General features: G+C 38.5%; 1 protein-coding gene across 7 annotated transcripts in view; it reads left to right on the plus strand.

The window, feature by feature from the left end:
* Nucleotides 1-26,470, plus strand: part of KIF1B (kinesin family member 1B) — a 150,355-nt gene that overhangs the window by 24,595 nt on the left and 99,290 nt on the right. For all 7 annotated transcript variants that reach the window (XM_082613275.1, XM_082613274.1, XM_082613276.1 and 4 more), the window contains 6 exons: nucleotides 14,839-14,915; nucleotides 15,661-15,840; nucleotides 18,098-18,163; nucleotides 21,724-21,902; nucleotides 22,473-22,584; nucleotides 25,716-25,793. In XM_082613275.1, the coding sequence (XP_082469401.1) occupies nucleotides 14,839-14,915; nucleotides 15,661-15,840; nucleotides 18,098-18,163; nucleotides 21,724-21,902; nucleotides 22,473-22,584; nucleotides 25,716-25,793 (692 nt within the window). The remainder of the gene's footprint in view (nucleotides 1-14,838; nucleotides 14,916-15,660; nucleotides 15,841-18,097; nucleotides 18,164-21,723; nucleotides 21,903-22,472; nucleotides 22,585-25,715; nucleotides 25,794-26,470) is intronic.

Consider the following 26,470-nt stretch of genomic DNA (forward strand, 5'->3'; position numbering starts at 1 on the left):
CCTTGACTCTCTCTCTTATCCTCTATCCATCATAGAGCCCTGTAGGCTCTGCCTCAGAGTATACCCAGAATCTCACTCTCCACCTCCTTTACTGCCACCCCCTACAGTAGCCTCCTTACACCTCTCCTTGCTTCAGCCCTTGCCCTTTAGTAATCTGTTCTCCATCCTTTTAGAATGGAAGTCAGATTATTTTTTTGCTCTAAACTCTCAGATGGTTCCCATTTCACTCAGAATAAAAGCTGAAGTCTGTGCAGGGACCTCCCTTCTCCCTTTGCCAAACCTCTGTAGCCTCCTTGGTCTTTCCCTTAGTAATGCAGTGGGTAAATGTTCCCAAGTCTAAAGTAGTCTTCAGGAACATGATTTTAGTGGCTGTGTTATAGTTATGAATCATACATTATTTAGCTCATCCTCTGTTATCAAACATTTGAGCCTTAGCTTCTCCATTTATTAAATGGAGATGTTGCTAATGCCTACCCAGCTCTCTATTCCTAGGTTGTTGTGAGGATCAAATGGAATTGGGTGTCCGCATAGGACGGTATTTGAAAGTTATTTGTGAAATTGTTTTTTGTGGTTAGTTTTGGTACCTAAATCGTTATTTTCAATGGGAATATAAATGTATAGGCAGAAACAGTTGAACCTGTCACTAAAGGAGGAGGCCTTTGGTATTGTGTGTTTGGAACTGCTTTTTATTATAGGGTATAATTCAAACTTCTTCAGTTACCTAAATAAGTTGTTTTCACATCTGGATTCTGAAACGGCCAAGAGAGAAGACTGAAAAAAATCTTGTAGGAAACCTGCTGCTTTGCATCTTACTGTTTTAGTCTTTTGAGGTTGCCTTGATTAAATCCAGACTGTACTTCATGTGGCCTTTATATGTACATTTGTTGCTTTTTTCAAAGGGGAAAGCAGCCATGCCCAGTTTTTTTTGTTGTTGTTGTTTGTTTTAAATGCCTTCTTTGCAATTCTCAAGAGTTGTTTTGGAGTTCATTTTTGAAAGTCTGTGCCAACAACACGGTGCTGATAGCTTTTGGTAGTTGCCCAGTGAAGTGTGAAGCACTTGCAGCGGGAGCTCACAAGGTCTGGAGTGTGGTTAGAGAGGCCGCGAAAGGGGCTGCTCGTGCCCATTTTATAGTAGGCGAAGTTGGTGTTCATAGATTTATTTTTTGTAGCATATCAACAACGTGCTTATTTTATGAACAAACATTTCTAGTGGGCTAAAAACTGTTCTTGGTTGTACTGTTTAGGGATGAGTGCTTTGTACATATAGGTGGTAAGAATAAGAAATATGAAATTAGGTTTTTGAGGGCATATGTGGGAAATTAGATTTTTGTTACTCAGCAAACATGGGCTGGGAGGCCACCAGGGGCTCAGAGTGTTTTTAGTCTCATCTTAGAGATAAGTAATCAAAGCAGTGTGGTGACCATTATGAAGGTATTAGGAGAGATATCTAAATAATTGAGGGGCAGGGCCAGGAAAGGTGGGGAATGTCTGGGAAGCCTCTTTTGTTTTGGCAGAACAGAAAACTATACTGCCAGAGTTAGCAGAAGCTACGTAAAGAGGAAATGATTTAACTACAATTACTGTTTCCCTGTGACATTGTTCTGGTCTGATACTAGAGATCCCTTTGTAACTGTGAATAAAATTGAGGAGGCAAAATGGGTAAAGGGGAAAACAAAAGCAGCTTTTACTTGCGGTACGCGGCCTCTCACTGCTGTGGCCTCTCCCATTGCGGAGCACAGGCTCCGGACGCGCAGGCTCAGCGGCCATGGCTCATGGGCCCAGCCGCTCCGCGGCATGTGGGATCTTCCCGGACTGGGGCACGAACCTGCGTCCCCTGTATCAGCAGGTGGACTCTCAACCACTGCACCACCACGGAAGCCCAACTTTTACTTTTTAAATTGCCTTTTAGTTGGGGGAAAACCACTTCGATTAGTAGTTAACGACAACAATAATAAACACTTAAGCTATGCCAGCCACAATTAGGTACTTACAGACTTTAACTGATTTAATCCTCACCACAGTCCTATGGCAGATAATCTTATTTTCCCCATTTCACAGATGAGGGCATAAATACTGGCTAACTTGCCTGGGGTCACACATCTAGGACTGAGAGAACTAGAAAATGAACTGGTGCTGTCTGGCTCCAGAGCCCTCACTCTTTGTTTTGTATCTGCCAATCCCAAACTCCTAATTTATCCCTCCCCCAAACCCTTTCCACTTTGGTAACCATAAGTTTGTTTTCCATGTCTGTGAGTCTGTTTCTGTTTTGTAAATAAGTATATTTGTGTCGTATTTTAGATTCCACATATAAGTGATATCATATGGTATTTGTCTTTCTCTTTCTGGCTTCACTTAGAATGATAATCTCTAGGTCCATCCATGTAGCAGCAAATGGCATTATTTCTTTTTTTTTATGGCTGAGTAGTATTCCATTTGTGTGTGTGTGTGTGTGTGTGTGTGTGTGTGTGTATATATATATATATACCACATCTTTATCCATTCATCTGTTGATGGACACTTAGTTTGCTTCCATGTCTTGGCTATTGTAAATAGTGCTGCTATGAACATAGGGATGCATGTATCTTTCTGAATTAGAGTTTTCTCCAGATAATGCCCAGGAGTGGGATTGCTAGATCATATGGAAGCTATATTTTTAGTTTTCAAGGGAACTTCCATACTGTTTTCCACAGTGGCTGTACCAGTTTACATTCCCACCAACAATGTACGAGGGTTCCCTTTTCTCCACACCCTCTCCAGCATTTACTATTTATAGACTTTTTAATGATGGCCGTTCTGACTGGTGTGAGGTGATACCTCATTATAGTTTTGAGTTGCATTTCTCTAACAGGGATATTGAGCATCTTTTCATGTGCCTTTTGGCCATCTGTATGTCTTCTTTGGAGAAATGTCTATTTAGGTCTTCTGCCCATTTTTGGATTGGGTTGTTTGTTTTTTTGTTATTGAGTTGTATGAGCTATTTGTATATTTTGGAAATTAATCCCTTGTCAGTTGCATCGTTTGCAAATATCTTCTCCCAATCTATAGGTTGTCTTTTCGTTTTGTTTATGGTTTCCTTTGCTGTGCAAAAGCTTTTAAGTTTGATTAGGTCCCATTTGTTTATTTTTGCTTTTATTTCTCTTGCCTTGGGAGACTGACCTAAGGAAACATTGCTATGATTTATGTCAGAGAATGTTTTGCCTATGATCTCTTCTAGGAGTTTTATGGTGTCCTATCTTATATTTAAGTCTTTAAACATTTTTGAGTTTATTTTTGTGTATGGTGTGAGCATATGTTCTAACTTCATTGATTTACATGTGACTGTCCAGCTTTCCCAGCACCACTTGCTGAAGAGACTGTCTTTTCTCCATTGTACATTCTTGCCTCCTTTGTCGAAGATTAATTGACCGTAGGTGTGGGGGTCTATTTCTGGGCTCTGTATTGTGTTCCATTGATCCATATGTCTGTTTTGGTCAGAGCTCTCACTCCTAATCTCTGACCTGTATATATTGCTTCTTAAAACATTAAGTTTTACTATTCCGTGTAATAAGACTGAATGCCTGTGTCTATTTAGAATTCAACTGTTAGGTTAAAATTTATCTTGATGTCCTTTTTTGATTCAGGGAAATTATTAATAAAAAGGGCATTATTATTAGTTGAGACATCTTTGTACCACTTAGCTTGAAGAAAAGCTGGGCCTTCCCTGTCATCTCCCTTCAGAATCATTCAAAATTTGCTTAGGAAGAGCAGAATTGTTGTTAATTGAGAGTTTGTTTAACGTTTATTGTAGCTAGCATATTTATTTTATACTCACTTGATGACAGTGTGACACTACAGAGTTGGTAGATTTTTTCCTTCTTTTTTTCCATTTGAATGTTTAATACTCTGGGATTGAGTATATAGTTGACTCTTGAACATCAAGGGGGTTAGGAATGCCGACCCTCTGCACAGTTTAAAATCCACCTATTATCGACCCTTTGTATCTGCGGTTCTGCATCCATGGATTCAACTAGCCCTAGATCGTGTAGTACTGTACTATTCACTTTTGAAAAAATCCACATATAAGTGGACCCACACAGTTCAAACCTATGTTGTTCAAGGGTCAGCTGTATAGTGAATGCATATAGTACATTTATCCTGTTTTATAAGATTTAGAATCTAATTTTGTTATTTTAAAAGATCAGGAAATTTTATGATTGTAGGTCTTTTGCTCAAATCTACTTTATGGCAATATGCTTTATGCCATTTTAATATATTTTTGGAAATATATTATTCTAAGTAGGGGGAGAGGATGCTTCTGGGGCTTGGTTTTATGGTTTTGGAATATAAATGGTGTATAAAATAATCGTGTGCCATTTTTCTTAAATTTGGATATAGTAGAAAGTTTTTGGAAGAGAAAGTTTGTGCTGAAGATATCACTGGTATTTTTAACAAGCTCAAAACATGCCATCAGAGAAAAGTGAATATAAAGTTACACTGTTGCCACGATGATATGTTAATTGTAGTTGCAGACAAAATCTTTAATAGTTTACACAATTACACAACGACAGTGTAATTGCTACATAGAGACTTTGAGATGTTAGATAAACAAATTTATTCTGGAGAATAAAAGGGCTTTTAAGTACAAATTTTGTTTTGACTGCCTTGTTTTCTAGGACTTAGTAATTAAAACATTATTTCTGCATCTTTTTTTTTTTTTTTGGTACGCGGGCCTCTCACTGTTGTGGTCTTTCCCGTTGCGGAGCACAGGCTCCGGACGCGCAGGCTCTGCGGCCATGGCTCACGGGCCCAGCCGCTCCGTGGCATGTGGGATCCTCCCAGACCGGGGCCCGAACCCGTGTCCCCTGCATCGGCAGGTGGACACTCTCAACCACTGCGCCACCAGGGAAGCCCTATTTCTGCATCTTGATGCTGGAGTAACAAAGTTGTAAAGAAGGCCAGGGAAAAGGGGGGTAAAGTTGGGGGACTTAGCAGACTTTGTAAGGCTAATTTTGACTTGAAGGCACTCTAAGAAAGAGAAGATGGTCTTGCGGTTCATCAGTAAACTGAAGCCTATGGAGCATTTTATGGGGAGTCATTTTAAGGCATTCCATTGATCTTGAATAAGGGTCTTCAAGCCTTTACGTGAAAGGTGCTGTCCTGTTCTTCACTCTTCTCCGGCTCTTCTAAGGTAAGGAATGTCAGCTACAGCATGAAGAATAAAAAGTCTGAAGGCACAAGGGGAAAGGTGTGCAAGGTGCAGGGAGAGGATAAACTCGAGGTCCTCTCCCCTGTGGACCTGGGAAAAGATACAATCAGATCTTCGGTTCTGAGGCTGCCTTTCTGATTTATAAAGGGAGAGTTAAGAAAACAGCCTGGAAACCAGATGAGATCTGGATGGTGATGGGAACCAAGGCCCAGAGGTGAGGATGAGCCAGAGTGAGTTATGGGGAAGTCAAGTGATAGCCTGACAAAGACTCTTCCTCTTGGGAGTCCAGAAGGTGGTTATGATAGTAGCTAACATAGCTTGACTTCCTTTGTCTCTTGCCTCTCAGGACCCCATGCTCTCCTGATTGCCTTCCTTCCTCCTAGGCCATTCTCTGTTCTTCCTTTCCTCCTGTGTTAAAAGTACACCAGGACCTTGTCTCTCCTCTTTGATCTCTTTTCTGTCTACAGAGAAGACAGATTCCCTAAGTGATTTCATCTAGGCTCAAGGCTTTAAATGTCATTGAGGTGACAATGACTCCCAAATTCATTTCTCCAGCCTGCACCCCTTTGTACAACTCTACACTTGTCTACCCGGCTGCTAATTTAACTCTACTTAAAGGCCTAAGAAGTATCTCAAACTCAGCGTGTCTTCAACAGAACTGATTTCCCCTCCTTGCCCAACTAAAGTGGCTCTTCGTTCATTCTTACCCATTCTTTAGTTTCTCAGACCAAAAATATTGGGGTCACTCTTGTCTTCTTTTTCTTACAGGCCACCTGTAATTCATCAGTAAGTCAGTCTTGTTGTCTCTGCTTTCACAGTCTCTCCTGAACCTGGTTACTTTTTATTGTTTCTACTCTAGTCCAAGAACACTCCAGTAGCTTCCTGTCTTTCTGTTTCTGCTTTTTTTCCTATGTAGTAGGCAGAGTCATATTTTAGAAATGTAAATCAGATTATGTCAGCTTGTGCTTCAAGTCCTTTGTTGGCTTCCTATCACTTTTAGAATATAACTAAAAACTCTCACCTTGGCCACAGGCCCCAGAGAATTTGGCCTCTGGCTAGCCCTCTGACTTCACATGCCATTATAGTTTACTCCTTTGGCTACACTGGTGGTCTTGCCGGGCCCTAAATGTCATGCAGGTCCCTGCTCAGATGTGGCAGCCTGCCCACTCTTATCTAAAATAGTCACTCCTGCTACCTCCATTGTCATGTTATGTCTCCTCAGTCTTCTTTATTTTTCTTCCAGGTTGTACTATCTCTATTAGTTAATTATCTGACTTCCTGATTAGAATGTAAGCTCCTTCAAGGCAGGGACTGTTTTTTCACTAGATACCTTCAGGCCTGGGGCATGGTAGGCACCCAGGTATTTGCTAAATGAAAGAATATTTCGAGTATTTACTTTGTGCTAGGCCCTGAGCTAAAACTCTTGACATCGATTAGTGATTAATCCTCCCAACAAGTTCTATAAAGTTAGGCACTATTATTGTTGTACCCATTTTACAGATAAGAAAACTGAGGCTTATTGATTGTTATGTGCTGAGTGTATAGATGGACCCTAGGATAATATTGGATACTTAGGGTGGAGTTAGATCAAAGCCTCTACAGTATTCTATTTCCTTCACTGCTAAAATATTTAATAATGTCTTCTAGAAATATTTTCTAGATCAACTCAGGTTTTGATCATTGAATATTGGGTCAAATTGTAAGACAAAATTCAGTTTTGGATCAAGAAACACAATGCTTTTGGGCTTCCCTGGTGGCGCAGTGGTTGAGAGTCCGCCTGCCGATGCAGGGGACACGGGTTCGTGCCCCGATCCCGGAAGATCCCACATGCCGCGGAGCGGCTGGGCCCGCGAGCCATGGCCGCGGAGCCTGTGTGTCCGGAGCCTGTGCTCCGCAACGGGAGAGGCCACAGCAGTGAGAGGCCCGCGTACAGCAAAAAAAAAAAAAAAAAAAAAAAAAAAGAAACACAATGCTTTTGATATAGGAATTGACCTTTCTTTCTCCTGGCCCCCACAAATGCCGCAGACTGGAACTCATGGATTTCTGATGCCAGATGCAGTTCTCATGGGGCATTATGTAAATGGCAAAGATGTTCTGCAGTAGTGGTTGTGTTCTGTGTAATTGGTCTCCATACTTCCATTCATGCTTTCCTCCAATCCAGTCTCCATGCTTTAGTCTATCCATCACTGTAGTCAAGCCACTCCAGTGGCTTCTCAGTGCTCAGGGGTTCACCAGCTCCTTGAGGTCTGTCCACGACCTGAGATTTTAGTGCTTTTCCACCCTTTGCTGCTCACTGCACTTGAGCTACGCCTGTCAAACCAGTGCCTGGGTTTCACATCCTTCTTTTTGCCCCAGGGCTTCCTAATGCAGTTCTCTGGCCTGGGATACACATTGCCCAGTGGGTCAGAGCCTTGGAGCCAGATGGTCCAAATTTCAGTTCAGGCTCTGACCTTGGGCAACTCAGGCGCTCCAAGTGTAAAATGGAGATGATAATAACGTGAGGTTATTGTGTGGATTAAATGAGTGTGTACATGTAATGCTTTAGCATAGTGCTTGGAACATAGTAAGCATTCAGTAGGTGTCGGCTGATACTGTTATCACTCGGCTTTCCTTAGCTGTCTCCTGCTTATCCTTCAGCTCCCCCTTCTCTCTCACCAAATCAGAGTTTACTGACTAAAAAATTACCTCTTTTATATGTTTCTGTTTATATGTTCTTATAGGACCCCATGCTTATCTAGCATGGATCTTACCATAATTTGAAAGCATGTATTTATTTTGTGTGATTATATGTCTGTCTCCTCCATTGACTCTGAGCTCTAGAAGGGTGGAAATAACTCTTTTGCTTGCCATTGTATCCCTAACCCAGTGCCTGGTACATAGTTTGTGCTTAATAAATGTGCTCAGTAAATGTGCCCAGTGAATAAAGGGCTCCTAACTTTTCCTTTCTTAAAATAGGATCTTGGGATCTTTTGTGATAACCCTTCCTTTGAGAAAGAGTAATGTCAGCGTGGAAACTAGCATTATTTCAGACTTGGGAGCTCATTGAGTACAAGTACACAGGGCAAAGGGACAGGGACTACTGGAAGATAGGCAGAAAGATCAGGAACATGGACTTGTCCGGATGGATGTTGTTGTAACATCTGGGCTTTGAGTGATGCACCATCCTGGATGTAGCTATAATATGTAGATATTCAACAGTGATTCAACCAGTTCCTGTATAATCCCTGCTCTGTGCTGGGCATTGAGCCAGGTGCTGAGCACCTCACCCTTCTAATTGAATGTATGTTTCAGGGGAACTACTTGGAAAGATGAATGCTGAGAATATTAGCATCTATTTACATCTTTTGGTGTTTTTACCATATGACAGTGCCTCTTGGGTGTGTGTCTTGTGTGTGAGGTCAAGAATTTGTTTCATACCTACACGAGAATCGGTATGCGAGGCAAGCTTGTCACATCTGGGACACTGGAGAAAATTTTGCAGCAATAGATTTTAATGTGGTAAGATACCTCCGTCTGCCATGAGATTCCATGTTTCCTGTGAAATACAAAGTGTAAAAGACAATTGTAAAGACCTGGGGAAGAAGAGGGATTTCTAGTACCTATTCCACTCTTCTGCCCCCGGTGTACTTTCCTTTATCCTTGCCCTTCCTGCTGACCTCCATCAGCACATCTTCTTTTGCCTGTACTATTTAAAACCTGGTAATCTTTCCTCTTGTTCCCTGTTTACCTATTACTGCTGTTTCCTAGAAGTTGTATTTCTGTTCTCTAGACTGGAATTTAGATACCTCCTTTCCCGGAGGTTAATGATTCTTGCCAGAAGCTGAATTAGTTGGTTGCTCAGGGAGAAAAGACTCAGTAAGCAAGTGGTATTGAGAGAGCTACATTCCAGTTCACAAATAAGCGTCACCTGCTTATGAAGTCAGTACCGTGAGTGACATAGAAAGAGGGGTCATGGTTTCCAGCCACAAAGAAGGGACAGTCTGTAAGGAAAGATGAAACTAGCATACTCATTCGTTTTTTGGGTATATATTGAGTACCTACTGTATGTCAGGCACTGTCCTGGGAGCTAGGGGATAGAACAGTGAATGAAACAGAAGTTCTGGTCTCATGGAACTTACATTCTAGTGTAGTGCCTCATATAATAAGTCAGGTGGTCATGAGAGCAATGAAGAAAAATAAGGCAGGGTAAGAGGATGGAGAGTGAAGTGAATGCTGATTTAAATTAAATGGTCAGAAAAGGGCTGTCTGATAAGGTGATGTTTGAGTAGAGAACTGTGTGAAATTAGGGAGTGGGCGAGTCAGATACCTGGGAGAAAGCATTCCTGCAGAGCAGTAAGTACAAAGACCCTGAAATGAGAATGTGTCTTTAGTAAGAAGGCTAGTGGGATCGGAGTAAAGGTTGAATCTTTGGAGAGGAGGTCACAGAGGGAGTGGATTTTTGTTCAGTGTATGATCGGAAGGTTCACTGGAGGTTTGCCGTGGAGGTGATCTGGATTACGTCTGAGAAGGGTCATTATCTACAGTGTGGAGATGAGACTTTTCAGGGGCCCAGGGGAAAGGTGGGGAGCCCAGTTAGGTATTGCAGTCATCCAGGTGAGAGAGATGGTGACTTGACCAGGTGGTGGTGAGAAGTCGTGGGATTCTGGATACATTTTGAAAGTAGAACTGACAACATAGATCAGATGTGGAGAATTGCTGGTGGAGGTGGGTCCAGATGTGGAGTACACTGTGTGTCCAGAGAAATCTTGATAGAAGAAGAGGCCTCAGGTTCAGAAGGACTTTAAAAGGGGTCTTGAAAAGTGGCATGAAATGATGATTTTTATAGGAAATAAAGCACTATGAAGTATACAGCACTTAAAATAGAGTTATGTTCTGACTGTAGTCCTCAAAGATACGCCAGGAGTCCATTCCTTGAAGAAAAAGTGTTGATTTGTCTGAGACAAACTCTGTCCACTGATTAACACTTGACCCTGGGAGGCATAAGTATTTGTAATAGCTTTTACATTGGTGAAAATATGGTTTATATGTTGAACATATTCATTAATTACTAGAATTCCATTCATATGTGCATGCTTTCTGGGAGACAAGTTAGAAGTCCTGCACACTGTGTTTTAGCTCAGTTGACTTTGATACAAGAATCACTATGTTAAATATTGCCCAGTCTTTTCAGTGATAGAATTCTCTCTATATTCTTACTGTGAAAGTTAATAAAATTTACTGGTATTTTATGTGTATATTGCATAGGTATATACTCTTTTGGTTCTTCCTTTTAGGTTCCTGAAAATGGTACAAGATTTAATGAAATTAAAATTACACATGACCTGTGGAGCACATTCATCTGAGTGCCTTTTTGGTGTAGGGCAGTGTAGAGGATCCATAAGACATGGTACATGTACTGAAGGGATTTTTAATGTGTTAGGAGCACCAGAGATTTGATGGCACATCTAAAGGACTCCAATGTAGTATTTTGACTCTTGCCAAGAAGTAGAATTCTTATATTATGCTTTAGCTTATTTTATCAGTGAACTTTTCTTGCTTTGGTTTAAAAACCACAGAATATGGTTATCATACCCACCAAACATTGGGAGAATTTAAAACAAGATAAAGTACCTATTTTTGAAAATTAACATTTGTGTAGTGCTTTACTCATTTAATCCTGTGAACTAGGTATTACCTCAGTTTTATTTTTAACTATTTATTTGTTTGGCTGGGTCTTTGTTGCAGCACGCAGGATCTTCATTGCCGCATGTGGGATCTTTTAGTTGCAGCATGCGGGCTCTTAGTTATGGCATGCGGGATCTAGTTCCCTGACCAGGGATCGAACCTGGGCCCCCTGCATTGGGAGCGCAGAGTCTTAACCACTGGACCACCAGGGAAGTCCCTTACCTCAGTTTTAGAGGGGACACAAAAGTATAGCAATACCCAAGGTCATGGAAAAATCTATCTATATCTATATCTATATCTATATATATATTTTTGGTTGTGCTGTGCGCCTTGTGGGATCTTAGTTCCCAACCAGGGATTGAACCTGGGTCCTCAGCAGTGAAAGCGCAGAGTCCTAACCACTGGACCATCAGGGAATTCCCTAAATCTAAATATATTTCTTAATTGTTCTTACTGATGCTGGTCCTTTGTTTCCAAATCCTATACCCTTTCTATTACATGTTCTCTCTCCCCCCCTCCCCATTTTTATTAATGGTTGGAAACATCCTGTTTCTTAGTTGGGTTAAAGGAAGTGAGTTAGATCACAGCTGTTATTCAGAAAGAAAAATCCTTTGGCACATATGAAAATATTAATTCATTGTCCGTGGAAGTAATAGTGGAGTTCACGGGCTTCTGATGTGCTCAAGCGCTGTCATTAATATTTTATCCTTATAACAGTTTTTTTTCCTTTGCAGAGTTTTGGAGTTTAAAAAATTTTTGCTGGTAACTATTTAAAATAGTCAAGATAATACAATGTATATGTAAATATAAAGAAAAATATAAAACAACTCTGTAACTGCCACCCATTCTAACATATAGAAATGACCCATACCTTCTGAGTCTTTCTGCTTACACCTTTCCCCCCCTAAGTCAGGTAACAAGAATATTGAATTTTGCATTTTTCCAAGGTGTCTTTAATATAAATATCTTTCATTTAGGAATTAAAATCTTTTAAATATTGTGGGTAAATTTCATCTTGTTTGACATAACTTATATAAATGGCTCTTTAAAATTATATTTTGATTTATTTATGTTAAAGATATTTTTGTTGCCTGAGGCAGTTATTTAAAAGGCAGTTTGGTATAGTGCATGCAGAAGTAGAAGTATAATGTACACATGAAAGTTATCTAACGTTATATACCAATGTTACTTCAATAAAAAAGAAAAAAGGTTGTATCTTTCTTATCTTTCTTTGTATATCTAACACTTAATACACAGCAAATGTGCCCCAAAAAAGTTTGTTAAATGAATTCATGCATCCATGTGCTGAGTGGAATGCATAATAGCTGGAAAGAAAAAAATAGATAAAAATAAAAAGCAGCTTGGTTTTGAAGATGGAAGTTAGGAAAATTTATTAGTTTCAGAAGTTTCAAAGATCTGGGAGAAGGGTATATTGAGGAAGAGGAAAAGGATTTCGTGTGAATCAAGGAAGTTACTCTCTGGCATAGTTTTTCTTTTTCTTTACTAGAGAAGAGGGAACAAAGGAGTAGGATCTGAAAACCTGCCCTTTATTAAATCGTTCTTGGCAGAATTGGTACTACAAGTGAGTAGCTAAAGATTTAATGAAATGCGGCTTAAAAGTTTTATGACAGCGGATTTCCTAAAGGTTAGAAAGTGTTTATTTTAACCGTGGTTTTGAGTGGTAAAGTCTACTTCAGAGGTCATATCCTATATCATGTTTTTTTTTTTTTTTTTTTTTTGTGGTACGCGGGCCTCTCACTGCTGTGGCCTCTCCCGTTGCGGAGCACAGGCTCCGCGGCCATGGCTCTCGGGCCCAGCCACTTCACGGCATGTGGGATCTTCCCGGACCGGGGCACGAACCCATGTCCCCTGCATCGGCAGGCGGACCCCCAACCACTGCGCCACCAGGGAAGCCCCCTATATCTTGTTATTGTCCTCATTGCTGAGCCACTGAAACCTGGAATCTGGTTCACGAAGTATGACACTAATTTCCATTTTCTTGGTAGAGTTTGTGTGTGGTCTTTCATCTTTTAGGAACTATAATTCTCATAGTTCCTAGTTTCAGATGTTGTAAGGAGAGTTCTGAGCAATGCCTGTGATACAGTTTTGGGGGGCAGTGGTCATAAATGTGCATTTACATGCACATATGTATGCATATGCATAGAAATGCCTTACCGTGTTTGCCTTGGTGATCGCCGCATGTAGGGAGTATTTAATTGTTGGGTGACTGGGCTCAGGAACTAGACTCTCCAAACTCACATCCTGAATTGCCACTAGCTAGCTCTGTAGCCTTGGGTAAGTTACTTAACCTCTTTGTGATGATTTCTTTATAAAATGGGGATAATAAAACATCTGCCGTATTGAGTGATCGAGAGGATTAAACAGGTTTGTGCACAGAAAGTACTTAGAGCTCAGAGTAAGTGCTCCATGAATGTTGGCTATTATTTAAATCTTGTAGGTAGTGCCTTTTGTTTAGAAGTGTACATCTTTGCTTAGGCTACCATTTGTGTGTGGGGAGATGTTCTTTCTAGAACCATGTCTCCTTGTCACATGATTATGTGCTGTGTGAGCCTTGTTAATACTCTGTCAGCATTTGAGGTTGGAACATAAGTGTGGCCACACCCCGTGGAATCCAGTGAGAGAGAGCTAAGCACCGTAGCAACTGTTGCTATTTGTATCCTGAGCAACAGCTGCCCGGGGCAGATTTATTTTTTAATCCTGATCTCAGATAGCTTGGGATGTGGCCCTGCCTTAGAGAAGTGGATTGGTTGGTCTGGGCTTTGAGGTGATTTCATGACCACATGTTACAAAGATTCTATTCCGTGTGAAATATGAGGTGCTAAAGCTTTGTGTGTGTGAGGGAGGAAGAGAGGCCAAGCCTCAGCATTCAGTCAGTCCCTGAAGTATGTGACTGGGTTAATCACATAAGAAATCACTTTTTAAAAACAATTTAATGTATTTTTTGGCCACGTCGTGTGGCATGCGGGATCTTAGTTCCCCGACCAGGGGTCGAACCCGTGCCCCTGCGGTGGAAACATGGAGTCCTAACCACTGGACCGCCAGGGAAGTCCTGAGAAAGCACTTTTAATATGGACAGTGAGGCTTCATACTTTTCAGTCAAAAGTAATTTTACTGTTTATGACAGTCTACAGACGATTTAGAGGTCTGTGTTTCTAGTGTATACATGCACACACATACGTACACACATATATACATATATCTAATAACTTACGTATTAGTTATTATCAATTGTGGATTTCACAAAAACTATCCTTCCAATGAATGCTTCATTACTAAATGCTTTTCTTAAGTACATAATAGTATCTTTAAAAAGCATTTGTTTTAAATAGTGGTTGGATTAATTCAGTAATTTTCTAACTTTTTTTTTTTTTTTGGTTCTTTTGTTTTGTGGTATGCGGGCCTCTCACTGCTGTGGCCTCTCCCGCTGCGGAGCACAGGCTCCGGACGTGCAGGCCCAGCGGCCATGGCCCACGGGCCCAGCCGCTCCGCAGCACGTGGGATCCTCCCAGACCGGGGCACGAACCCGCGTCCCCCGCATCAGCAGGCGGACCCCCAACCACTGCGCCACCAGGGAAGCCCCAATTTGCTAACTTTTATTTCTGATATATTGAAATATTTCAAGGCTTATGAAGCACCTTGAAATAGTAACATGGTCCATTTCCAAATCTTGTCTGCTAACTTACCTAGGATTCAGACACAAGACATTTACTGAGCACGTACGATGTTCCAAGCTCTGTTGTAAATTCTGGTGACATCTAGTGAATGTTGTTGGTCTTATTCTTTTCAAGTTCTCTATATAGATCCTACCTATTAAAAATGTGATTATTTTTGTTTTTCGATTGCCCTATTCAGATTCAGTGGTATGAATTTACTGATTTGGATGTTTTGAGTTTACAGTATAACATCATGCTGAACTAAAAAACATTTAACTGAGTCACTTATAAAATCAAAACATTTTCGTCCTCTAGGTATTATTAACCCAAAGAACCCAAAGGAAGCTCCAAAGTCCTTCAGCTTTGACTACTCCTACTGGTCTCACACCTCGGTGAGTGTACCCATGGTGCAGCGTGGTAGAACAGTGTGGGTTTTAAACCTTTTGAAAGAGCCTGCAGGTCCACAGGGAAAGCAAAGATTACCAACATCTAGGGAAATGAAGAGTAAGACCCTTTGCAGTATCCCCTTACTGATTATAGGACCCCAAATCTTGCTGGCTTCTAGGGATTGTTCCTAAACTAGAGTTTGCTTCTGCATCTCTTTGTTATGCATTTTTTGTTCTTTCTTTCCTATTTTCTGTTAGAGTAGGAGGTGTTTTAAACTATTGCAAAGCCCAATTGCCAAGGGAAGCGCCTGTGAAAGAGGTTGGAAAACATTCTTCACTGAAAGCTGTGTTTATTGAGAAATAGCCACACCACCTGGAGCGAATTAAAAGAAATATTTTTATATGTGGACTTGATCTTTGATCTTTCAGCCCCATTTTCCACTTAAAATTTTCTTGGAGCTCCCTGTGAATGGAAGAGTGATACTTTCAAGGTTATGTAAAATGAAATGTAATCATGTCAGATAATTTCATGTAGATATTTTTATGTATGGCTGGCCTGGATGTCTCTAATAGTGCCTCTGTGTGTGTGCATTTAATGGGAAAAATAAACTATATGTAGGGGGGACTTAAAAAATATATTTTAGGTGATTATTCTGATTTCAAACACTTTTATTTATTATAGAAGTAATCAAATAAGCATAGGAAACAATATGAATAAAATACCATTTATTTTTCCTTTTAATCTTTACAGCCCGAAGATCCCTGTTTTGCATCTCAAAACCGTGTGTACAATGATATTGGAAAGGAAATGCTCTTACATGCCTTTGAAGGATATAATGTCTGTATTTTTGCCTATGGGCAGACTGGTGCTGGGAAGTCTTATACAATGATGGGTAAACAAGAAGAGAGCCAGGCTGGCATCATTCCACAGGTAAAAAACAAAAAAACAAGAATGAAAAACCTCTGTTCATTATTACTCTTAGTCCTCAATTGCATTAACAATTATTTTTATTAGCAAACATTTATTCAGGGACTATCGTATGCGAGGCACAAAGATAAATCCCTTTCCCTGAGAGGAGCTAACAGTCTGATGGAAAAGACTGATAGGTATTCATGTCTGTTTTCAAAGGTGGGAAAGTTGACTTTTTGTAAAGGTTTTGCTGTATATCCAATGCCATGTTACTTTATCTTTTGAACAATGTTATCAGCTTCTTTAAAAAGTGATAGTATGTGTCAGGCTCTGTTCTGAATCCTGGGGACACCTGCTGAGTGTTGTTGGTCTGATTTTTTTCCCCAAGTTCATATATAGATCACCTCTTAAGAATGTGTTTATTTTAGTTTTTTGATTGCCTTATTTGATTGCCGTTCCTTTTATCTTGTTAAATTAATTCTATCACTTAAAGCTTGAACAGTCTGAGATTTTTTTTCTTTTTTAAGAGCAGTTAGTCTTTTGATTCTGTATTGTTTGGGAATGGAGAAAAGTTGTGACACAGGTACATTTAGGAAGAACTTCTTTTGCTAGTAGCAGGAACGTGGTTTGCTTTTATTAATGATATTTGGGATTAATTTTAAAGTGTTCTTTCACTATAGGCCTAGTGTGGCCATTGCTATATTCTGAAAATAAAAGATATAAGGGAGCAATATCTACTTTTTTGAATGGATTATTGGATTATAATTTTAAATTCAGCTATATAATTGAAATGCTTATTATTAATAAAGATTAGGACATTTTCAGAAAAAAATGAACATACTAGCGTGCACACACACACACACACACTCACGTATATTTCTTAAAATTTTGGCTGTGCCAGGTCTTAGTTGCGGCACGCAAGGATCTTTAGCTGCGGCACGCGGACTTCTTATTTGCGTTATGCATGCGGGATCTAGTTCCCCAATCAGGGATTGAACCCGGGCCCCTTGCATTGGGAGCACGGAGTCTCACCCTCTGGACCACCAGGGAAGTCCCTATTTTTTTTTTTTTTTTTAACGTAAAAAGTAATGTCTGTATTAAGACATATATTTGGGAATTGTCCTTCTTTGTGTATAGTAATGGTAATAATTATAATACTAATTAGAGGAAACATTAAATGTAGCACTCATAATGTGCCAAGCACAGGTCTAAGTCTTTGCTTTTACTACTATGTATTAACTTCTTTGACAATAAAATAATTGTTTGTAGATATAGGAAGTAATATTAAATAGTCCTTCTCTTTCCTTTAATTTGTTTGTTATTGGAATTCTTGTATAGTTACATATGTATCTCTTTTCTGGTAGAATTTTTGAATATTTTATTTTAATGCCAAAGCATGAATTTTTAAGAAGACTTATGTTTTAGAAACTGCTACTTAAAATCCAACTTAAATTCTATTTAGACTTCTAGAGAATCATGAACATATAGTTCATTTTTCAAATGTATATCGATTGCCTTAATAGTAAATATATAGCAAATGAAAATTCAGTGGATTTTTCTTAATTATTCTTATTTAAAACATCACATATTTTAAATAAATTCAAAGGATAGGGAGAGTGAAATTTTAAAATTTTCCTGATCTAGAAAAATTGTTTTCTGTTAGAAATGTCACTGTGTAATGGAACAGCCTCTCATAAAAGGGATTGGAATCTTAAGGCAGAGGTAAAGGGGAAAAATTTATAGAGTCAAAATTATTCTCAAAAATACCTTTATTTACTCTTTTCAAATAGTGTATATTCTCTCTATGCATATATGTATGAATTTACAATGTATATAGTAACTGAGAACATATAATAAAATTTATATCATGATAAATAAGTGTGCAAAATACAGTTTATAGTAGTTTTACTCCTACAATTATAATACTCATAGTTGAGTCACAGTTAATTCTAGTATAATATGAAGAGTTGAATTCACATGATGTAAAATCAATGACGTAACAATAGAAGAGACATAATCCCTTCTCTTCCCCTGTTTGTGGCTTTCTTTCTAAGGAAACATTATTGAGGTGATACTGTTGAGGGACAATAGGGATTAGATGAGAAGAATGTATTAAAAACTTTCCTTTTATTTCATTCAAAGCATTTACCTTTGATGTTGATGCCATTAATATTTAGAGAAAAAAAGAGAAAGGGGATCTCGCTAATCCCTTTAGCACTCATGGGTAATGTAGTACTTCTGATTTATGCTCTTCGTGCCTCTCATTCTGTTTCTACAGTTATGTGAAGAACTATTTGAGAAAATCAATGACAACTGTAACGAAGAAATGTCTTACTCTGTAGAGGTGCGTACAATTGTGGGTTGAAAACAGAGTCCTCAAAAAAAAAACAACAACAGAGTCCTCTATGCTCCATTCCCTCAAATGCTACTTTTAAATGGTTCCAAATTATGACTGAGCTATAGATCACTTAACCATTGCCCCAGTTCTGTACTTGAAGGCTATTTCTAAGTTTTGGTTATAATGAAGAATGTTGCAATTAAATCCTTGTTCATAAGTTTATGGCTTTATTTTTATTTGTTTCCTTTTTATGTATGTTGGTTGTCAGATGATACATTTGAATTGCCAAATGGCCTTTTGAAAGGCTATACCAATTTTCCATTCCATCAGGAGGGTGTAAGCACCCACTGTGTCCTCGTCAATGTTTAGTATTTTTGTTTTTTAATCTTTGCCAATTTAATAAGGGAAATTTTCTCACTCTTAAAATTAGAATTTCTTTGATTAGCAGTGTGATTGAACATCTTGTAAATTATGTATATGCCTGTTTACATTTTGTGATTGCAGTGTTTTTGTTATTCATTTACATGAACTCTTCCCCCTTTAATATTATTAATAATGACTTTTGACAGGCATAGGTTTTTAAAATATATGTAATCAAATCTCTTCTCCCCTTCTCCCCTTTGTAATTGTTTATAATCTTGGAAAGTTATTCTCCATTCAGTGTATATACCCTAGTTCTTTTGAGAGGAGGCCTGTAGAATTACATTATATATGTTAGTTTATTTGATAAACATTTCCACTTTTTTGTACAAGTGCTTTATGAAGCTGTTGTTTTACACATCCCCATTTTTGGTATTCAGTTTCATAGTAGCTGAAGTTATTAAAACATTCTGTTAACACGAGCTTGTTGTTCTGAAAAATCAGTCTGTTTTTTAAGTGACTTCTAGATTTTTTAAAATGTATATGTTGTGACTTTCTATAGGTCTTATGCAATTCTTAGTTGATCCACTTAGCTGCTTTGGGTTTTTTCTTTACCTGTAAAGTGTTGTATAAATTTCAAAGAATTCTGCCTGGTGACTATCATGCACCAAAAGGGGAATGTGCTGCTCTAAAAATATTTTTTGTTAAAATGAATTCTCTGAATAGCTTGTCTCATCCTATAACTATTCTTTTTTGAATGTTAAATGTATAGCAAATGAAAATCAGTAGATCTTTATTAATCATTCTTATTAAAATATCATACATTTTAAATAAATTCAAAGGATAGGGAGAGTGACAATGTGATTGAAGTTTTTGAGCTTATAGGTAATAAAAGAAGCTGCCATTTTCTTTCATACTATTCAGAGTTCACAGGCTTATTTGGAGTGCACAGTGTATCCCTAATTGATACTTCGTTGTTCTTCACATTGGTGGGACCTCTACCTCCTCTCCTGCCTCTCTCCCTTATTTACTCGGCTGCAGCCACACTGGCCTTATTGTTTTCTTTTTTCTTTTTTTTTTTTTTTGCTGTTTCTGGAACACACCAGGAACATTCCTACCTCAGTGCCTTTTCATTTACATTTCTTTTGGCCTGAAATTTTCTTTCCTGGATGTCTTTTTCTTTCTTTTTTTTCTTTTTAATATTTATTTATTTAGTTGTGCCGGGTCTTAGTTGCAGCAGGCAGACTCCTTAGTTTCGGCAAGCAGGCTCCTTAGCTGTGGCATGCAAACTCTTAGTTGCGGCATGCGTATGGGATCTCGTTCCCTGACCAGGGATTGAACCCGGTTCCCCTGCATTGGGATTTCAGAGTCTTTGCCACCAGGGAAGTCCCAGTATCTTTTTGACTAAGTTTTCACCTCCAAGTCTTTTGCTCAAATCATACTCTCTCAATGAGGCTTGCCATGACCACCTTATTTAATTTTGCAACTTGCCCTCTACCCCAGCACTCCTGACCTCTCTTACTCTGTTCTTTTTTTTTTTTTATAGTATTCATCACTTCTAACCTACTTTATAATATTTTACTTATTTTTTATGTTTGTTGTTTATTTTCAGTATCCCTTTTAGAATCATAAGCTCATTAGGGCAGGGATCTTTATTTACTGATGTATGCCAAGTGCCTATAAAGTGACTGGAAGCTAATGGTGCTCAGGGAATTGAATTTGCCAAGTGGGGTCTATGATGGTTAGTTCAGAAGTAGTGATGTCTTTAGATGGATTTGCATATTAGAGAATAAGTAACAGAGCACATCAACCGTACTCAGGTTATTTGGGTCCTCTTAGTACCATGCCTGTGTGAAAAGGGACAGCAAGTTTTCCAAGAAAATATAATATCTTCCTGGGATTCAGGATTGTATGTACGAGTTTTAAGTACACGAGAATGATTAAAGTTGCCATTTCAATTTCTCATCTAGGATAACCTGCTTTAAGAAAGAATATTTGTTGTCCTGTTTTTTTATTCTTGTAATAGATAAGTTATCTTTTGAGGGTTTTCAGTATTTTAAAACTGATTTTAAAATACAGTATAAATATAGTCAGAGCAGACTGAAAGAGAATGGAATGGAGATACAGTTTTATTTCAGATATTCTGAAAATGTTTCTCTAGAAATTTAAACTTGAAGAATGCAGGAGTTACATTGTATGCTTGAACATCTCGGTGACACAGAAGTGTTTTATTCCTAGGGAAGCATTGTGATGAGGCTTACTGTGGTGAATTTTTCCCACTTCAGAGCCTTGGTTGCTTAGAAGTCTGATCTTATAGATCCTTCAAAGCCAGACTCTTGAATGAAGCTCATCTGACTGATGTTAGGAAACCACCATGTTGGTTTGTTACTTTCCCATGAGGAATAAATATTACCCTGACCAGAACACTCACATTAGCAAGACTGGTATATTATCCTCCTGTGGGCAGACCTCTATTGGAACCCGGTTGTTTTTTTTGGTGAGTATGGAATTGGAGAGGAGTTGATTAGACAAATTAAATGTTCAGTTGCTTCAGATGAAGAAATGATAGCCTAATACATCCCTTTCCATGATAGGAATGTTCTTGCTGATGGGACAAGAGTTCCTGAAGTGCACTGTCTGTGGCTTCCCCTTCCCAAACAATCAGGTTCCACACTCACCAACGCTTACCCCTTCTGATAGATATATGTTTGGTCACAATGTGGCCAGACTTAAAGTATGAGTCGCAGATCTCTTTTGTCTTCCCTGCTCTGGAATATTGATGTTGTTCCTTGGTTTTAACACTAATAGAAGTCTTGTTTCCAAGCTTTTGGAATAACCTCATTGTAATCCCCAATTATTGACAACAGCATGCATTAAAAAAAACCAAAACACTAATAACTGATAAGTTACTACTAAAAATGATATTTTTTCTGCCTACGACAAGTAGCAGCTATTGTGTGCTGAGAGAGCCTGTTTACCCCCTTTTCTTTCCTGAGGAAGTCAGAAGGCTGGTTCTAACCTACTCAGTTATATCTATGTTACTGGTAATAGAATAAAAGGGACTGGAATTGGTATTTCACGTTGTAAAGGTTACTGATCTCTAATTGTAGAGCTTTTAATAAAAGGTGAAAAGATTTTAAAATCTTTTTAATGTATAGGATTTCTTTTTCCAGGTCCTCTAAATCACTTTAATAATATGTTCCTAGGTGAGCTACATGGAAATTTACTGTGAAAGAGTACGAGACTTGCTGAATCCAAAAAACAAGGGTAACTTGCGTGTGCGTGAACATCCACTTCTTGGCCCATATGTGGAGGATCTGTCAAAGTTGGCAGTAACTTCCTACACAGACATTGCTGACCTCATGGATGCCGGGAACAAAGCCAGGTATGGTAGTAAATAGACTGATGACTGAGGTCTTTGGTACATTTTGAGGCCTTTTGTTCCTGGTTAAGGATTTGAGACCACATTTATAACTAGGAAAGTTGCTTTCACTGTGGAGTCCTCTGATCCTCTAGCTATGCTAGAGAAGCAGCGTCCTCAACATATATGGTATCCTTCTCATCCAAACAATGCACGTTAGAACTTTACGTTTTACTATTAGGTTTTCATCAAATTGTGGTAAAATGTTGGTTATCACATGCCTATGGTAGTAATTGATTCCAGAATAACTGAGCACCTAATAAAGAATAAAAATCAAATGCCTTGGTGGTTTCTAAAGGTATAGCTGGAGTATGAAGAATGATTCTGATGGGGTGCCTTTGGAGTTGGCAGGTAACTTGATAAGTTGACAGATAAGGTATATTGAGAGCAATTTTGTATAAGTGACAATCTTGTAATCTGAATAAGTTTAAAGCTGTCACTTGTGATTGTTATGCTTATAATTTGAAGGCTACTGTCATTTTAACATTCATCTAAGGATTCCATTGTCATGTGGTCACATTTATGTTGTTTTAGGACAGTGGCAGCTACCAACATGAATGAAACAAGTAGCCGTTCCCACGCTGTGTTTACCATTGTTTTCACCCAGAAGAAACATGATACTGAAACCAACCTTTCCACTGAGAAGGTAGGAGAACTTCAGTGTCTGGGCTTGAGTTGTGTGGAATGGGGATTTTCAGAAGTCCCTCCTGCTACCTTCTGATTTTGTGGAAGGGAAGAAAGTTGCCCTTTTACTTAATGAAGGGTATTTTATACTTTCCACTCGTCATTTTCATTCCACTCTAAACCAGTTTTGAGCATGGGTTCTTGAGTGAAATTGCAAGATAGAAAATAAGGTTAAGAAAAAACAATCCAAGACTTTTGAGTCTCAAAAACTGCTCTATGCAGTAGAGTTAAGCAGTTCTGTGGGGGAGAAGATCCTTCCTTTTCTTCTTGACCAGAATCTCTTAATTATCTTGTTAACTTCTCTGGTATCTGTATTTTACTTTTTTGAGCTCTGATAATGTTACTGTGGAATTTAACTGTTTAAGCAAACAATTAAGCAGACAAGATGTATTTTATTCTTGGGGAAAAAATAACTGCACAGCATTTCTGATGTTCGTCAAATACCTGTGCTTGTTAGTTTCTCATTTTCTACAGTGGTTGGTTAAATATAGTAGACTTCGGGATTAAACTGCTTGCTTTAGATCTTAGCTCTGCCATTTTTCTGCAGTGTTATGTTGGGCAAGTTAGCCTTTGTGCCTCAGTTTCTCTAACCTCGTAGGATTGGTGAAGAGGAGTAAATATTAATATAGGGTAAGTGCATCTACTAGTGCCTGGCACAGAGTAGCCACTCAATAAATGTTAATTTTATTGTTATTACTATTAATAATAGATGTACGTTGATTTCTACTCTGCCTACATTCCTAAGTAGCATGCAGCTGGATTTTTAAATCTGAAGTTAGATTTATTGTCCTGGCTGTTATAAAAGATCTTGCCTTATAAACTGAGTACTTTGTGATGCTGATATCACTAAAAACTAAAATCAGCTTTTAGTTGGTGACTTGTTTGTTCATTTCAGCTGAAGATTGTTTTTCAAAATACACTCTTCATATAGGTGATCAAATAACTTGACACTTCCTAGCCAGAGGTTCTATATTAATGTCATTTAGTAGTCAGTATTTGAATGGCACCAAGGAACATGCTATGTGAAAGCATTTTTTCTTTTCTTCCCTGATATTAAATCTACAAAAAAAATGACGTTAACCCATAACCATAGCTTCCTTGATAATCTGTTTTGGATACTTTTCTGTAAACTTTCTTGAAGCTTTAAAAAAAATTTTTAAACAACTTTATTGAGGTATTATTGAAGTGCAACAAACAACACATATTTAGAGTATAAAATTGGATCACATATGTATACAGTAGTCCCACCCTTTATCTGCCGGAGATAACATTCCAAGACCCGCAGTGAATGCCTGAAACTGCAGATAGTATCAAAACCTTATATATACTGTTTTTTTCCCATACATTTATATTTAGGATAAAGTTTAATTTATAAATTAGGCACAGTAAGAGATTAATGACAATAATAAAATAGAACAATTACAATAGTATACTGTGATATTGATATGTGAATGTAGTCTCTCTCACTCTCAGAATATCTTATTGTACAAATTTAGTGCCTTTTCCATCTTAACTAAGCAGTTATCACACACTGTGGCCATAACTTTTGCAGCCTGAAGTGCAACAGCCAAACTAGCATGAACTTCTTTCTCCCTCTTCACAATTTCATGAATAGAAGATTCATTGTTACCGCAGATATTAGCAACCTCAGCATACACTTAAAGGAAGCACTTTACGGCTTCTCTTTGGCATATCCGAATTACCAGCATTACTACTCTTGCGCTTTGGGGCCATTATTAAGTAAAATAAGGGTCACTTGAACACCAGCACTGTGATACCACAACAGTTGGTCTGATAACCGAGCCAGCTGCTAAGTGACTAAGGAGTGGGATATGCGGGACAAAGGGATGATCACATCCCAGGCATGGACCAGGATAGAGCGAGATTTCATCATGCTGCTTAGAATGACACACAATTTAAAACCTATGAAATGTTCATTTCTGGAATTTTCCATTTAATATTTTCTGACTGCAGTTGACCATGGGTAATTGAAACTGTGGAAAGTGAAACGGCGGATAAGGGGGGACTACCTGTACACCTGTAAAACCAGTACCACAATTCAGATAATGCAAATTTCTATTACTCCCAAAAGTTGCCTTATGCCCCTTCGTAATCTCTTCCACTGTCATCCTCAGGCAATCCCTGATTTGATTTCTGTCACTATAGATTAGTTAACACTTTCCAGAATTTTGTATAAATAGAATCATATAGTACGTACTATTTTCTGCCAGCTTCTTTCAGCTTAGCATAAAGATTTAGAGATTCATCTGTATTGTTGTGTGTATCCATAGTTCACTCATTTTCATTGCTGATCAGTATTCCATTGTATAGATAGATCACAGTTTGTACATTACTTCATCTGTTGATGGTCATTTAAATGAACAGTTTTTGATCATTACGGATGAAGATGCCATGAACATTTGTACACAGGTCTTTGTGTGCATACTTGTTTTTTGTTTCTCTTGGTAAATACCTAGGAGTAGGGGACTTCCCTGGTGGTCCAGTGGTTAAGAATCCATGCTTCTACTGCAGGGTGTGTGGGTTCAATCCCCGGTCGACGAACTAAGATCCTGTATGCCACACGGTGTGGCCAAAAAAAAAAAAAAAAAGAATTAAAAAAAGAATAAAAAACAATAACAAAAAATACCTAGGAGTAAGATGGTTGAGTCTTACGGTAGGTGTACCGCGTTTATTGTTGTTTTTAGTTTCTTAAGAATTTGCCAAACTGCTTTCAAAAGCGATTGTAAAATTTTACATTCCCATTAGCAGTGTGTGAGAGTTCCAGTTGTTAGAAGCTTCATTTTTAATATGCCATTTAATGGGTTAATGAGTTTTATACATTTTTATGACATACCATTTTAAAATGTTTATCCTAAAATTACTTCTTTTAAACCAAGATAATTGATATGAAGTTTTTTTACATGCTCTTTAAATTGACTACAGTATGTTTGTCTTCTTATGCCACGTATAAGAGGTCTAATTAATATTTTTAGTGTTCTCTATGACTTAATCTTTTAATTTCTTGCCTCTAAATGTTTTCTACTTCTACCTTGCTTATTTTTTAATTGCCCCAGTGTTATTGTTCTTTACCAGGTCAGTAAAATCAGCTTGGTGGATCTAGCGGGAAGTGAACGAGCTGATTCAACTGGTGCCAAAGGGACTCGATTAAAGGTATTTATCTTACCAAACAAATAGCCTAGTCATAAATGTTCTTTGGGAATTCCCTGGTGGTCCATTGGTTAGGACTCCTTGCTTTCACTGCTGAGGGCGTGGGTTCAGTCCCTGTTCGGGGAACTAAGATCCCGTAAGCCGTGCAGCACGGCCAAAAAAAAAAAGTTCTATAACACAGGTCAGCAAACTATGGCCAGTAGGCCAAATCCGGCCCACTGCCTGTTTTTGTAAATAAAATTTTATTGGGACACAGCTACATCTATTTGTGTATTGTCTGTGGCTGCTTTTGTGCTATAGTGATAGGGTTGAGAAGTTGCAGCAGAGACCACATGGCCCACAAAACCTTTTATAGAAAAAATTTTCTGTCTTCTGATCTGTAACTTCAATGCAAAGATATGTTACATGATAATAGTTAAGGTGAACTTCATGGTCAAGGTGAAAATTGAATTGTATTTTGAGGAACAGTCAGAATTTGGTTAGATGGAAGTAAGGGACAGTAATGGGAAAAGAATACACAAGATCTAGATGTGAGAACAAGCATGGAGTTTTCTAGAGATATGCTTAACAGGAGGAGAAATTTCATGTCATTGAGTTGTTGGAAGAAGGCTGCATCTGTAAGTTTTTGGAGCACAGACATCTTGACGATACTTCGGGACTGTGGGTTAGGCATGTGGTCC

The sequence above is a fragment of the Mesoplodon mirus genome (assembly GCF_964341445.2).
Source record: "Mesoplodon mirus genome assembly, chromosome: 3".
Taxonomy (NCBI): Eukaryota; Metazoa; Chordata; class Mammalia; order Artiodactyla; family Ziphiidae; genus Mesoplodon; species Mesoplodon mirus.